At 51.7% G+C, this 14,322-nt stretch overlaps 1 protein-coding gene across 5 annotated transcripts in view; it reads right to left on the reverse strand.

The window, feature by feature from the left end:
• Nucleotides 1-11,553, reverse strand: part of SHISA6 (shisa family member 6) — a 336,730-nt gene extending 325,177 nt beyond the window's left edge. For 4 of the 5 annotated variants that reach the window (XM_055258024.2, XM_055258023.2, XM_055258022.2 and 1 more), the window contains exons 1-2: nt 11,130-11,553; nt 9,758-10,775 (exon numbers count right to left, since the gene is read on the reverse strand). In XM_055258024.2, the coding sequence (XP_055113999.2) occupies nt 9,758-10,401 (644 nt within the window). In that variant the 5' untranslated portion in view covers nt 10,402-10,775; nt 11,130-11,553. Of the gene's footprint in view, nt 1-9,757; nt 10,989-11,129 lie in introns of those variants that run through there. The other variant, XM_063628320.1, reaches the window with a different exon arrangement.
• Between the last annotated feature and the right edge of the window lie 2,769 nt (nt 11,554-14,322).

Here is a 14,322-nt window from a genome sequence, read left to right on the forward strand (position 1 = left end):
GCTCCCGTCACTGCTCTCCACTGACTCATGCAGAATTGCCCAGGGGTTCTTTCAATATTGTCAAGTTTTTATTTCTCAATTAAAATCAGGGTGTTTTGTTTTGTTTTATATTTTCCTTGCACTGCCTTTGCTATCCGCAGCCAGTATCATATATTCCTGAAAGAGAGCTCTTTCACTGCCCTGAGGATCTTGCTGCCTGCATGCAATCTAAGTGGGGGCCGCCGTTCTGGTTCCACAGAGCCCTCATAGGTAGGTCATTTATCTTCCCAGTCTTTCACTATGATAACCAGTCCCAGGGCATGGGAAGGTAGGTCTTTGCTTTCTTAAGTAGTCTGAGTATCACTGACTCCATTACATTCAGGAAGGTGAGACCCAGCTGCTCTACTGGACTTCAGAGAGAGAAGGGCACCAGCAACGTACTAGCTGTGTGACCTTGGGCAAGTTACTAAGCCTCTCTGAGTTGGTTTCCTCATCTACAACATGGGCCCCTACACTCAGACAGGATGATGGGAGGATGCAGTGAGATAATGCAGGTTAGGTGCGAGCTGGATGCTGGTACAGAGTGAGCCCTCGAGACCCGGCACTCTTATGAGTATCTCTCTACCATCCTCTCCACTTCCTTGAGTCTTCATCTCACCGAGAACTCCAGTTCTCTCCAACTCTGGCTTGTGGGCTTGCATGAGTGATGGGGTTGTATAGGCTCCTGGGACACAGAGCTCCCACTGTCCTGACACGTGAGCAGAGTTAAGAGGGACTCCCCAGGCTCACAGCAAGACTGACTCCTCCAGAATGCCCAAGAATGGCCTTTAGAGGGTCATCAGGACCAGAGGCTCTGCCCCGGCCTATGCATGGCGGCAGTACAAATGCCCAGCCCTTTACCAACCCCTAAATCCTGACTGAGATGAAGGAATGACATTCTACCCAGGTAGCACAGCCACGGCTTCCCTGCCTGCAAACGCTGAGTCTGGTAACCCTTGTCACCTGCCTTTACACTCAGCCTGCCCCACCCTCGCTCCATTTCGGTGATCAATTCACCCACTGAATGGACATTTGGGGGTGGCGCGAGTGGTGATAAATGCACATTAGGAACAGATCAGCAGTGCTCACTGGCAGCCTTATCTTCCTGGGCTTGCAAATATTTCTACGTCATCTAAGGCAGTCTGGCCCAGCTGGTGACCCCGTCTGAATGCAGAAGTACAGAGGCGACAGCCCTGGGATAGAAAGAAGGGCAGGCACAGTGAACACTCTGGCTCTGACCCCGCGCCTCACTGCATGCATCCTGTAAAACCGGGTCCTTTTACCCTCAGTATCAAACTAGGAAGCTAAATTAAGCTAACTGTCTACTATCTCATGCAGAAATGTGGGACATGTACTTTTTCACCCTTTCTGAGTAGTTTTATGTGAAATGCTTGCTGCAGATTCAACTCCTTTTTCTCCCTCTCTCTTAAGACCCCCACCACCTGCCTGACACATGGATAAAGCATAAAACTGATTTTCTTAAGGCCAATAATTATCGTTCCTCATGAGGAGTGGTCTCTTCAAAACGATCATCGTGGATTGCCAGGCACTCCTGTGCAGAGCTGCCATTCACTCCTCTCTGAAACGCCTCTTCTGGGCTCCTGCCTTCAGAGACAGCTGACACGGCTCCTAGGAGAGCAAATCTCATTACTGGAGGCACTCTTGATTTCTGATCACCTATTTCATTCATCAGACTCAGCCCCACGACTTACCATTGCTTACAAGAATCAAATCAACCCTAGGAAAATTAAAATATGTTACCCTTATATAAAGTCAAAATGACATGCCATCGGCTCTCAATGTACTTTCAAGAGAGGGATCGTGGAAACATTTTCTGCAGAAAAATCAGCATGTGGCCTCCCAAGGTGACTGCTTGGAAGGGTGACACATTGGGGTATGTACACCCAGGTTCTTTCAAAGGAAGTATCAAGCATATTACAGGGAAAGCCCCCAAACTTCATGCCACAGAGGTTATTTTCACATAATGATTAAGCCCAGATTTCCAGCTTCATTAGCCTGCAGTATCTGGGCCCAGAGCTGAGAAACGGCAAAACTGGCGCCTATGAATGAGCTTCCGTGGCTTGCAGAGCTATATTCTATGCAGGGGGCCAACCCAGAAGATAACCCTGAAATCACACACACTCATACACATGTACACACACGTGCACACACACACAAGGCCACTGGATGGCGGGAGGTCTCTGGCCTCTCACAGAGCTGAACTGCATTGATCAGGTAGGTCTCAGCATTTCCACTCATCTCTGGGAGAGAGAGAGAAAGCATTCACAGCCTGAATTTTTTTTTTTTTTTTTTTTTGAGACGGAGGATCTCTCTGTGCCCCAGGCTGGAGTGCAGTGGCGTGATCTCAGCTCACTGCAAGCTCCGCCTCCCAGTTTCATGCCGTTCTCCTGCCTCAGCCTCCCTAGTAGCTGGGACTACAGGCACTCACCACCACGCCCAGCTAATTTTTTGTATTTTTAGTAGAGACAGGGTTTCACCGTGTTAGCCAGGATAGTCTCCATCTCCTGACCTCATGATCCGCCCGCCTCGGCCTCCCAAAGTGCTGGGATTACAGGCGTGAGCCACTGAGCCTGGCCCTGAATTTTTAATGACAGGTTTCTGCCCACAGTTTCATTCGGTGACTTTTTGCCCCAGTCCACAACTCTTTGGCTTGTGCTGTTATTTCCCTTCTTCAATGGTCCGCATTACTCAGACCTTATAAAAGGATTATGCTTAGATTAGGTTACTGCCCTTTAGAAAGGAATGTGAAAAAACTGCAAAAGGACCGGGGAAGATCGACGGAAATCATTTTAGTGGAGACATTCAGTGGAAACAGTGAACCAGGAGGGGTACAGAAAAGAGCAAGGAGAAGGCTGTAACTCACATCTCTAAGGATCCCAAAGTTATTTGGTGATGACTAACTGAGGAACGTGCAAAGAGTAAAGCAGCAGAATATATTTTCATTGAATGAGATGAGTCTAAGCACTAGAACACAGGCGCCCCGGCTTAAACTCCAAGCTTACCCAACCACTAGCTGGGCTCCTTGACACTGTGATCTAGCCTCTCTGAATTTCAGTTGCCTCACTTGTAAAATTGGGGAACTAGATTAAATAAATTGCCTGCAATGAAAATGTTATAATTCTATAATAGATGACAAAAGAATAGAACGTACTACCCTGCTTTTTCTGAAGATCCTGGTTTTACTTTGAGAGATTTAAAAAAATAGAGTTAGCAATGTATCCTGAATTGTTTTAAAATTAAGCTTGCTCAAGGGTTCAGTTCAAGGGACTGAGACTCTCTGAGGATTCACTGGTAACCCTTGCACCCAGGCCTCTTATCCCTTTACAATATCTGCAAAGAAAGACACTAGAGGCCAGGCGCCGTGGCTCACACCTGTAATCCCAGCACTTTGGGAGGCAGAGGTGGGCAGGTCATGAGGTCAGGAGATCGAGACCATTCTGGCTAACGTGGTGAAATGCTGTCTCTACTAAAAATACAAAAAATTAGCCAGGCGTGGTGGTGGGCGCTTGTAGTCCCAGTTACTTGGGAGGCTGAGGCAGAAGAATAGCTTGAACCTGGGAGGCGGAGGTTGCACTGAGCAGAGATCGCGCCACTGCACTCCAGCTCGGGCCACCAAGAAAGACTCCATCTCAAAAAAAAAAAAAAAAAAAAGAAAGACACTAGAAAGGTGAGGTCATAAACGTAACTCAGGAAGAAATAATGGGGTGGAGTTTCCCAAGGTAAAGAAAAGAGGGGAAAAATCACAACAGAAACTAAAAAATGAACTTAGTCTAGATCCTCATATATTCCACCGAAGCACAACCCCTCCCACCACCACCAGTCTGAGACATCTTATAAGCCTGTAAATTGAAACCATCATTTTGTGGTTCCACAGGTGATATATCATCAAGGGCTATGAGCAAAATTGTAAGACAAAATTCACCGTAATTTCAAAAATGGATGGTACAGGAGTTTGAATGAGGAGAACGTAGCAGGGAAGGAGAGTGGTGACCTCCTATAGCCAGGAACAGGGTGGCAATTCCAGCATGTGGTAAGAATTCTCACAGACTATAGAAATTGAGCTAGAAAGGGAAGACCTAAATACAATCTGCCAGCCCCTGGAAAATCAGGCGATGGAACTGGAAGCATGAAGCTTCTTTTGTTGTGGTTCCCTTTTATTCCGGATCCGTAGGACTGTCCGTCTGGAGCTAGTGAATTAACCTCTTTCAATCAGATCACTTTCTCAGCTGTCTTAACCACTGTTTCCTGCACAACTGATTTGAATCCACTGCACGGTCAATCCGAGCTCTCATTAAAACCAGCTGAAAACAATGAATTAGGCTTTTTTCTCTAGCTGTGTCTTGGCAGCCTAGAACAATGGGTAAACTTGGTATCTTAGCAGTCGATTCCCAGAAATGAATGTGCTCCCCACCTTGGGTAGGGTAAGAGGGGAGAAAGGGATGGGATTGAAGGCCTTCTGAGCTTGGGGAGGGGTAGGAAGGGACATGAAGACAGTGAGCAATGTGACCAAGGAGAATTGCACAGTGTAGGGAATTTGAAAAGTATTTGCATGGTTGCCCTGCTAAAGCAAGCAAGAAGGAACCCTGCTAAACTCATATATCAAAGGCAACCTGTGTCTTGTAAGCTTATATGGTGTAGTATAAAACACATCTTGCCCAGGGAAGATGAGGAGGGCTCATTTGTTAAGTGAATGTCTGCGTGTGTCTGCAAGAGTCAGGACAAACCAAGCCTGTGGCACACGAAGGCCGGGCAACGTCACTTTGTCCCTTCAGTGGGAATAAGGAACCTCTCACCGGATTGCTTTCCTCCTTTTGCTATTTTTGCTTCTTTCTGCCTTCCCAGCATCCTTCCCCTAGCCCTTCCTCCATAAGACTTCTCCAATTCTTCCACAATTTTCCTCTTTCCCTACAAGCATTTATTTATTTTTTTTTATTTTTTTTTTTTGAGACTGAGTCTCACTCCGTCCCCCAGGTTGGAATGCAGTAGTGCGGTCTTGGCTCACTACAACCACCGCCTCCCAGGTTCAAGCGATTCTCCTGCCTCAGCCTCCCAAGTAGCTGGGACTACAGGCGCCCACCACCACACCCGGCTAATTTTTTGTATTTTTAGTAGAGACGGGATTTCACCATGTTAGCCAGGATGGTCTCGATCTCCTGACCTCATGATCCACCCACTCTGGCCTCCCAAAGTGCTGGGATTACAGGCATGAGCCACCGCACCCTGTGAAGCATTTTTTTGTTTTTTTGTTTTGTTTTGTTTGGTTTGCTTTGGTTTGGTTTGGTTTTTAACTCAAAGAAAAAAGAAATAAAGGCAAGGCTAAAACTTTCAGTCCAAGGCAAGATGCTTTTTTGTTTCTTTCCTTCTATATTTGAAGTAAAAAAATAAGTTGACTCTATTTAGATCAATTCATTATAGTGAGCTCATGGTGCTTCAAAAAATGCAGTGACTTGACAATTTGTTGTCCAGGAGCCTAGGAAGAGAACTCACTAAATCAGCCAGTGAAGGGGCCCTGCCACTGCAGTTATGTGGCCTGTGAGGAAATAACAGAGCTCTTTGAGTTTCTAATTAATTTCTGGAGGGAGAAAGAGTAGAACAGAGTATTCCCTTGACTTCCTCTAGAAATAAGCAAGGGAACCAACCCAAGATGAAGGGGTCACCTCCTAATACTTTTTCCTGTTGATACCCGCCTGGATTTTTCTTCCCACCCCCTTAGATATCTCTCCCCCCACCCCGCCCACATTCTTTGATCCCCTCTGCTCCTGTGCAGGCAGTGGGAGGACCCAGGGCAGCTCTGATTTCACCAACTGCGTCTCCAGCATCCTAATAGCTTCCTGACCCATCTGTTAATTAGCCATTAAAAAAAGCCACACAGTTCCTCCCTCAGAATGATTCTCATCTCCAAGACACTAATGAATCAACTCAGGGTGAAGAGAAAGGAACAGGTTTGGATGTGAGACAGCTAGCACAAAAATGAATGTCAAAAAGGACCCAGGCTCCCAGGCGGTTTCCTGGGCGCAGCCCATGCCCTTGGCGGCCCTCCCAGAACAAAGAGCCCCTCAGGGGAGCTGTGCAGAAGTCAGTGAGGAAATAGGAAAATCTGTGGATGACTGCAGCTTGAGCCTTAGCCCGGGCAGTCTGGAAGAAGGGAAAAGTGAAGTGGAGATCCTGGTGGCAACTGGGCTTCCAGATGGAAAAGGCAGGCACGACTGCCCTGGGGCTCTCTGGCCACATCCAGCACCCAGCTCTGCCTTTCAATCCTGTGCCCATCTCTTCCTCCTCCACGGAGTCCAGCTAGCTGAGTTGGACTTGGTACTCATCTACTAGAATCACAAGAGAGCTGACAGTTTCCCCCACAGACACTGATTTCTCACTCAGAAACACGATAGCAAGGTCTAATCACTTCTGGAAATGATGAAATCTGTTCCTCCCTGAAGGAGTAGAGATGAAAGGAAGTCCTACCCTAAGGAATGTGTGTGCATGCGCAGGCGGAGGGCTGTCCAGCCTGGGAGCACTAAGGCAGATGCAGATGGCCCATCCCTTCCCTTCACCCCTGCTCACACTCCCATAAATGTCCCTCTCCAATGAGGCTGTTCTCACTGAAACTCCCTCAGACTCAGCCCCTGCCTGCCCACCTATCATCTTCAGGGAGAAGCACACACTGAAAGCAGCTTGGCTTTCCTGTTCAGAAAGGAAACATCTTTGCTGAACTATTTCAAGGAATATGTAACTGCATGCACATCCGCTTCCTCTCTTGACCTCTCAAGAGAGGTCTTTCTCCTCCCCACTTTCCCTAAGGAAAACTCATTATGGTGTGAATATTTCTCTCTTTCTCTATCACTCCCTCCTTTTCCCTACCCTGATTGCCCAACAAGACAGTCTGCACAAAAATATTCCCCAGAGGCCGGGCGCGGTGGCTCACGCTTGTAATCCCAGCACTTTGGGAGGCCGAGGCAGGCGGATCACGAGGTCAGGAGATCGAGACCACGGTGAAACCCCGTCTCTACTAAAAATACAAAAAATTAGCCGGGCGTGGTGGCGAGCGCCTGTAGTCCCAGCTACTCGGAGAGGCTGAGGCAGGAGAATGGCGTGAACCCGGGAGGCGGAGCTTGCAGTGAGCCGAGATTGCGCCACTGCACTCCAGCCTGGGCGACAGAGCGAGACTCCGTCTCAAAAAAAAAAAAAAAAAAAAAAAAAAAAAAAAAAAAAAATATTCCCCAGAATGGCAAACAGTGGTCTCTGAGGTGTGAGCAAAGTGAGAGGAGTGGTGTAGTCACACTCACCCCCAGGAGTCTGAGATCAACTTGCACACTCACCCTGATATGCCCCGGAAGCAAGAGGTTGAGTTGGGACATTGTGCTTCAGTTACCCAGAACTGAAAAATAAGTTTCCCTGACCTGCCCAAGGTCATTCATGGAGTGTCGTAGATGGATCGCCCATGCTCTGTCCCCCTGCAGCCCCACCACACACAGACAGGCATTGTCCCCTACCCAACAGGCGTGGATATGATGGTTTCCAAAGCACTGATCAGGCAAGACTGCAGCTGCTGGAAGAGAGGCTGTGAACTGAATAAAATCAGGAGGTGAACTTGAGGGGGAAACAGCCCATATTTGCATAATGTTCTGAGGCCTGAAATTCATCTCCCTTCCCGTAGTTACTCCGCTTCCCCAACCCCAGAGAGGAGCTGCCCCAATGATGTAATCACCTTCACCCTAGTTTGGCGTAAGGGGCGTCAGGGTGGTGGGGAGGGGAGAAAACACCAAGAGGGATAGTGACCTCTCCAGGGTCATGTGCCAACGCCAGCATCCAAAGATGCCTAATGCCAGCATTTGAGGACACCGCCCTCTGTATCATCCCAGGTGATGACGAATAAACTCTGTATGAGGTGGAAGGGTCAGGGCAGCAGGCAGTTTTCCCTGAGTACAGAGAACAATGGCTCAGAAAGAAAGTAACTTAAAGATGTGTAGGAATCAACGAGCAAGCGGCCGTGGTCAGAGCAGAAGGTTTAATGAGAGGCCAAGGCCACAGGGGAAGGGGAAAAGGAGACAAGCCTCTAAGTCTTGAGGCAGAGGTGTAAGGATGATAAGGACCAGCACATCTGCTTCAGGACAGCACCTGCCCACGGGCAATTCCTTCTTTTCTTTCCACACTGAGCCGAGACAGAAAATTCTTTGCCGGACAAGATGCAAAAGAAACTGTGTCTTGCTTTTATTTTGCTCACCGTCCCACTTGTCTTCTGCATTTGAGAGCAAAGACTGACCACAGACTGTTTCTCACACAAGAGGATACTTACTGCACTATCTGAGACATGAGGTGCGGGTGGAAGACAGGGTGGAGGCACCTCAGGGTGACAGAGCCTTATAAATGGGTCTCCTTTTGGAATCACTCCAATTCCAGCACCCGAGTTTGAGGTACCCACCCTTTGTGGATTTGACTCAATAAAACCTTCCAGGGAGTATCATTTCTCTCAACACCCACAGTATCAAGCAGAAAAAAAAAAAATCAGCTCTTTTAACATGCCTAGAAATTTCTATCTGCCTTTCTCTCTCATCAGCAAGGCAGGGGTGATTAATGTGCACAGCAGCGAGGAAGGAGGTTTTCAGGTGGTAAGGATAACAAGCAGGACGCAGAGAAGAGCTCAAGGTGAATGGGTCAGTGTGGGGGCCTGCAGGGCTGACTGACAAGCAGTGGTCTGGGGGGCGGTCATGGTGACTAGGGCAGTGCCCACACCATGCACCAGAAATGGAGGCATCTCCTGGGGCAGGGTTTGTTCCCTGAGAGGACTCTTGCACCATGTCCAGCCATCCACAACATGAGGGGACAGGAAGCCGAGCTAACTCTGCATCCTCTGGGTGTGTCATTCCTAGAGTTCTAAGGGGAGGCTGGGTTTCTGTCACCCCCTTGGCTCTGACTTCCCCAAGGGCTCACTGGGGGGCAAGATGGTGCGTCGGGGCGGCATTCAGCGTGCAACCAGAGACTGCCATAGTTTGAGCTCTTGGCGTAAGTTTTGGTAGGAGGCAGCCCCCACTGTCTCTCGAACGTAAGCAGTGAAAGATACCCCACCAGGTTTAACACAGGCGAGTACTGTTAACTCAGAGTTCTGCCTACAGGGTTTCAGAGAACAAGTCCTCCAGTCTCAGCAGGAAAGATAAACATCCCACTCCGCAGGATGCAATGAGGAGACACCATCTGTGCTTGGTCAACATGGAATGGAGAAATCTTTATCCCTACTTCCGGCAGGAGGCATCCTTTCTATAAAACGCCAATTCCTAATGTACCAGAACATCTCAGTTGACACTAAGCTACTTGGTACCGCTTTCAGTAAGGTTCCAACACTGGTCAGTTTCCTATATTGAAGATGACACTCTGATTTGACTCAAAAAACTAAATGCCATTAAGAACCTACACCACAGTGCCCATATGCCACGAAAGCAGAACCCTGGATCCTCATCCAGGATTACAGAATTTGTAACATTCTTACACTTGGAACTTCACGCGCTCAACCAATTCTTACTCTGCCTTGTAAATCCCCCTACCACCAAAGCATGCATTCCCGGTTCTGAAAAAATGGAGGAGGGGGCACAAGAAGACCCTGATTTATTGCACGCAAAAGGAGCGATGGTGGAAATGACTTAAGAGGGCCAGGGGAGGTGTGGTGAGGCCGAGAGTGAAGAGGACAGGGGAAGCAAGCTGAGAGGGTGAGGCCGCAAGGCGCTCTCACCTGTGGATGTTCATCTCCCGTGGAGGGCGGTGGGCCTTGTCGTAGGAGACCTTGGCGAAGACGCCGGCCACGATGACGAAGGCGATCACCCCGCAGGTGATGTAGACGGTGAAGTTGGTCTTGTCCTTCTCCGGGTCGTACTTGTTCTCGGGCCCCGGCGACACTACCTTGGTGCTGGGCGTCTGTACCCACACCGGGCTCTGGTAGTTGGTGCACTGGCGCTGGTCCAGCTTCTCGTGGCGCTTCTTGCAGCAGAAGCGGTAGTAGCAGGTGCCGCAGCAGTACAGGTAGCCGCTCTCGCTGTTGTTACACTCGAACTCCTTGTCGTACTGGCCGCTCACGTCGTAGTAGCCCCAGCACGTCTCGTAGGTGACGGCCGCGCTGGCCGCCGCCGCCGCCGCCACAGCCGCCGCGGGCTGCCCCCGCCGGCTTCCCGCCTCCGGGACTCCGGGCGCCCGGGCGGTGCCGTTCAGCTCGCGGCCGCCCCGTGCCAGGGCGCCCCCGGCCCTCCGGCCCCCGACGGCAGGGCCGCCTGCACTCAGGGTCCGGTTGGCGGCGCGGCCGCGGGCTCCGTGGGCGCTGGGCAGCAGGTCCAGGGACTCCAGAGAGAGCAGCAGCAGCAGCAGGAGGCGCCGCAGCGCCATGGCGGGGCCGGGCGGGAGGGCGCGGGGAGGCTTCCGCGGCGGGCCGCTCCCCCGGCGGGCCGGGCTCGGAAGACCCGCCGCGCGGGCCGGGCTGGAGGCGCGGAGCGGTCAGCGGCGCCGGGGCGATGGCGCCATCGAGGCGCGGGCGGCAGTGGCGGCGGCGGCGCGCGGTGCGCACGGACCGGCCCGGCGCGGGCTGCTCGGGCTCTCAGGCTGCGCGCCGGCTCCGCGCTCCCCCTGCGGGCTCGGCGCGCCTCCCGGGCAGCCCCATCCCCCGCCGGCGGTGACGGCGGCCCCGCGCGCTGCTCGGCTTAGGCAGGACCCGAAGCACGGCTCCGGGCGGCGGCGGCGGCGTGGTCCCGTCCGGGCGGGTCCTGCGGGACAAGATGGGGAGCCAGTCACGGGGTGGGGCGACTGGCGCTCCGGGAGCAGGAGGGGAACCGCGGGCAGGCGGGCGGGGAGGGTGAGCGCAGCCCTCGAGGAGAGAGGCTCGGGGCCGGGAGGGGCGTAGAGCCCGCTCCCAAGACGGGGTCCCGCGGCCCTGCGCGCCTGGAACCGAGGGCGCACGGGCCGCCCCTCCAGGCGCAGCTCGGCCGCCCGGGTCCCCCAGCCGCCCGGCCCCGTAGCGCGCTCCCGCCGCAGGCTGGCTCCCTGGGACGGAGCCGGCTGAGGCTGGGGTTCGGCGGCGAGCCGGGAGAGCGCGCGGCGGCTGGACTTCACTCACTCACCATGCCCGGCTGCGACTGCAGAGGCGGCGGCGGCGGCGGCGCCGGGGCGAGGCGGGAGCGCAGCTGCCGGAGAGAGCGAGCGGAGAGCCGCCGGCTCGCCGCCTGCACTAGTGCCGGAACGTGTGCGAGAGGGAGCGAGGGAGACACACGCACTCACACACCCGCACACACAGGAGCGCCGCGATGGGAGGGGGGAGAGGGGAAGGGAGGGCAGCCGCTCTCTGCCGCCCACGTTTGCACGCCCGGGCGCTCAGTGTGCGGGGCGGGGGGACTCCCTTTTGCTTCTTCCGGATCGCAGCAGTTGAAGCTCCGCGTCACGAAAGCTCCGGACAGCAGTTAACACGGCGAACCGGGCGGGCGAAGAGGGGGCCGGGAGCAGGGCGGAACGTCCGCTCTGCTGCCGGCCCGCGGCAGGGACAGACCTCCCCTGCCATTGCCCTCTCTAGCCCTCGCGACCAGTCCCCACCCTATCGGAGCCCCGGGCAGGGCGCTGCCAGAGCGGGAGTTGGGGTTTCTGCAAGCCTTTGCCTCTCCCTAGTGGTGATACTCGCAGCCAGGAGAAGAGGTCAAACCCATTGCTACAGGTTCCCAAACTGAGTCCAGGGGTCAAGTGGCTTGTCTGAGGCTGTTGGGCGACTCGTGAGCTGAGCCTACACTCTCTTCCCCTGGGTCACTCTTTCCGCAACCCCGTACCCACTACGCACAAAGGCGCTAGACAGCCCCAGGACTGGATGGCAACTCTTTGCTATACTTTTTTTTTTTCCCCGCGCAGCCTCGAGGCCATTAGAAAGCTGTCTGAACCTCTGAGACTCAGCTTTGTAACCCCTGTGTTGAAATCTCTGTGCTGCAGCTCCTATGGGAGGTGAGGAGGATGGGGGTGCAGGGCGGGGGTGCTTTCCGGGGTAGTTGCGTGTCTGGGTCTGTGGAAAGGAGGCCTGAGTCTAACTTTCACAGCTATGAGGCCATCCCAAAGGAGAATCATAGTACCATCCTTGGCATGTGTCCTTGGAGGAGGTAGAGGGAACTGAGAACAAAAAGCGATGGCCAAGGCCAAGATTCTGCCTGCGTGACCAGCGTGCTTTGGTTGAAGGCAGGGAACTGAAGGCAGGGAACAGGCTGTCAGAGCGAGGGCGGTAGAGAATTTTCCCTGAGACTTTCTCTTCAGTCCCACTCATGTGTGACCCAAACAAGGGATCCCTATCCAGGAACAGAAGAGTTCCTCTTTTGGGAACCGTGGAATGGATATATTGGAGCTCGAACTCAGACTCCAAGACACAAGAGGGAGATCCTTATATTGACTAGGGGCTGGGGGGTTGGGGGGGGACGGTGCACAGACTATTCCCGCAACTCCCCACTTGCTACTGTCTCCATTCCCTCCCTCTTCCTCTGCACTTCCTCCCATTTCCTTAACTTCTCAGTTGCCACCTTCTTCTTAAAGATTCTGTCCAACAAACATTTGTTTAGTGCCTACTCTCTGCCAGCAGAATGAATAAGAGAGTCCCTTTCCTCAAGGAGGGGGACCTTGTAGACCGTTAGGGAGACAGATAAACAAATGATTTCCACATGGCAAGGTTACGTCTCATGATAAAAGCGGGCAGGGTGCTCTGAGAGCAGAAGACAGGCACCCAGCCTAGCCCTGCAAGGGGACAGATGGGGGTCAAATATAGCTTTCTCAATGAGGTAGGGCGGAATCTTGAAGAATGGATTACGAGTTAATACAGCAAGCAAGAGGGGAAGGAGGCTCCCAGCAGAGGGAACATCCTTAGCAGAACCAGAAAGACAGGAAGTGGTAAGGGTGTGTGAGCAGGGATGCAAGCAGTTTAGCGTGAACCCTGAGGGAGTCTTCCAAATAAGGCTAGCAGGAGGGCATTGAATCCTCCCTTGCAAAGAACTTGAATTTATTCTACAGTTGCTGGGGAACTGTTGGTGGGTTTTAATCAGGAGAAGACACCGTCAGTTTTACATGTTTGCTGGATCTCTGAGTCAAATGGAGTAGGGAACACTGGACTGGACGCAGGAAAAGCAATTTGGAAGCTGTCCTGATAATACAGGTAAAAAATGATGAAGGGATGCAGTAGATTACCGGAAGTTGATGCCTACAGTGGAAATAAGCATGGCTGAAAAAGCAGGTTCAGGATAGAGTTAGCAATATTTGTGTTGTGGTTCCTTTGAGTGATTTAAGTGGAGCTGTGCAGCACAAGAATTGCAAGCTCAGTAGAGAAGGTAAGACAGGCATATACATTTGGGAATCATAAGAACGTATGTGAAGACAACAGCCTTATATATTTGCCTTTACACTCTGTGCAATTTCTAAGCTATTCCCTTCTTTGTCTCTTCCATGAGCCTTCACCATCCCTTCATTATTCCAGAATTTGCTTTTCCATGTCTGAGAGCCCCTTAATGATGGATAGGAGAAATGTGTCCTCCTCACATCAGACTCTAATGATTTGATCAGCGGCATTGAGTAGGGGAAACTGATTTGGTTTCTCAGACCACCACCACCTATAAATGTATCCTGAACCCCTGTGCTCATAAGTGGTGGCATCAACACTCATGGAAATAATAGCATCTCAGGGTTGTGTAAGACCTTAGGGGTTATATATCCCAACTGTTGCTGCAGTACCCTGTATTTCTCATTGACATTTCCAGCCCTCCTGGTTTGCCCTTTGTAGTAGAAAAGGTTGCTTTGTTACCACCATACATTTCTCTTTTCTCTTTCTAGTTTTAGTGCCTGAATTGTTGACAGTATTAAAGTGTATTAAAGTGCTCTTTCTTTGTGGATTTGACTCAATAAAAAGTACCAGAGAAGAATCATCTCTTCCAACATCTCCACCAACTTCAAACAGTCCTGAAGTTAACGGGAGAGTGACCCAGTCCCTGGCTCTAGAAGGCAAATCCCGATTGGGTTGAGCTAGACATAATCTCTTTCCCTTTGACAGGGATTAAGAAGGGACATGTGATCCAGTTCTAGCCAATACTAAGTGAGAGAAGTTTGCTGGGGGTTTCTGGGGAAATTTCCTTGCTCTTAAAAATAGTGATAATTCCTCTTCTCCTCCTCCTCCTCCTCCTCCTCCTTCTTCTTCCTCTTCCTCTTCCTCTTCCTCTTCTTCTCCTCCTCCTTCTCCTCCTCCTCCTCCTTGCCCTCCTCCTCCTCCTCCTCCTCCTTCCTTATTTATTTATTTATTTATTTATT

Source organism: Symphalangus syndactylus, chromosome 20 (assembly GCF_028878055.3).
Source record: "Symphalangus syndactylus isolate Jambi chromosome 20, NHGRI_mSymSyn1-v2.1_pri, whole genome shotgun sequence".
In the NCBI taxonomy this organism is placed as follows: domain Eukaryota; kingdom Metazoa; phylum Chordata; class Mammalia; order Primates; family Hylobatidae; genus Symphalangus; species Symphalangus syndactylus.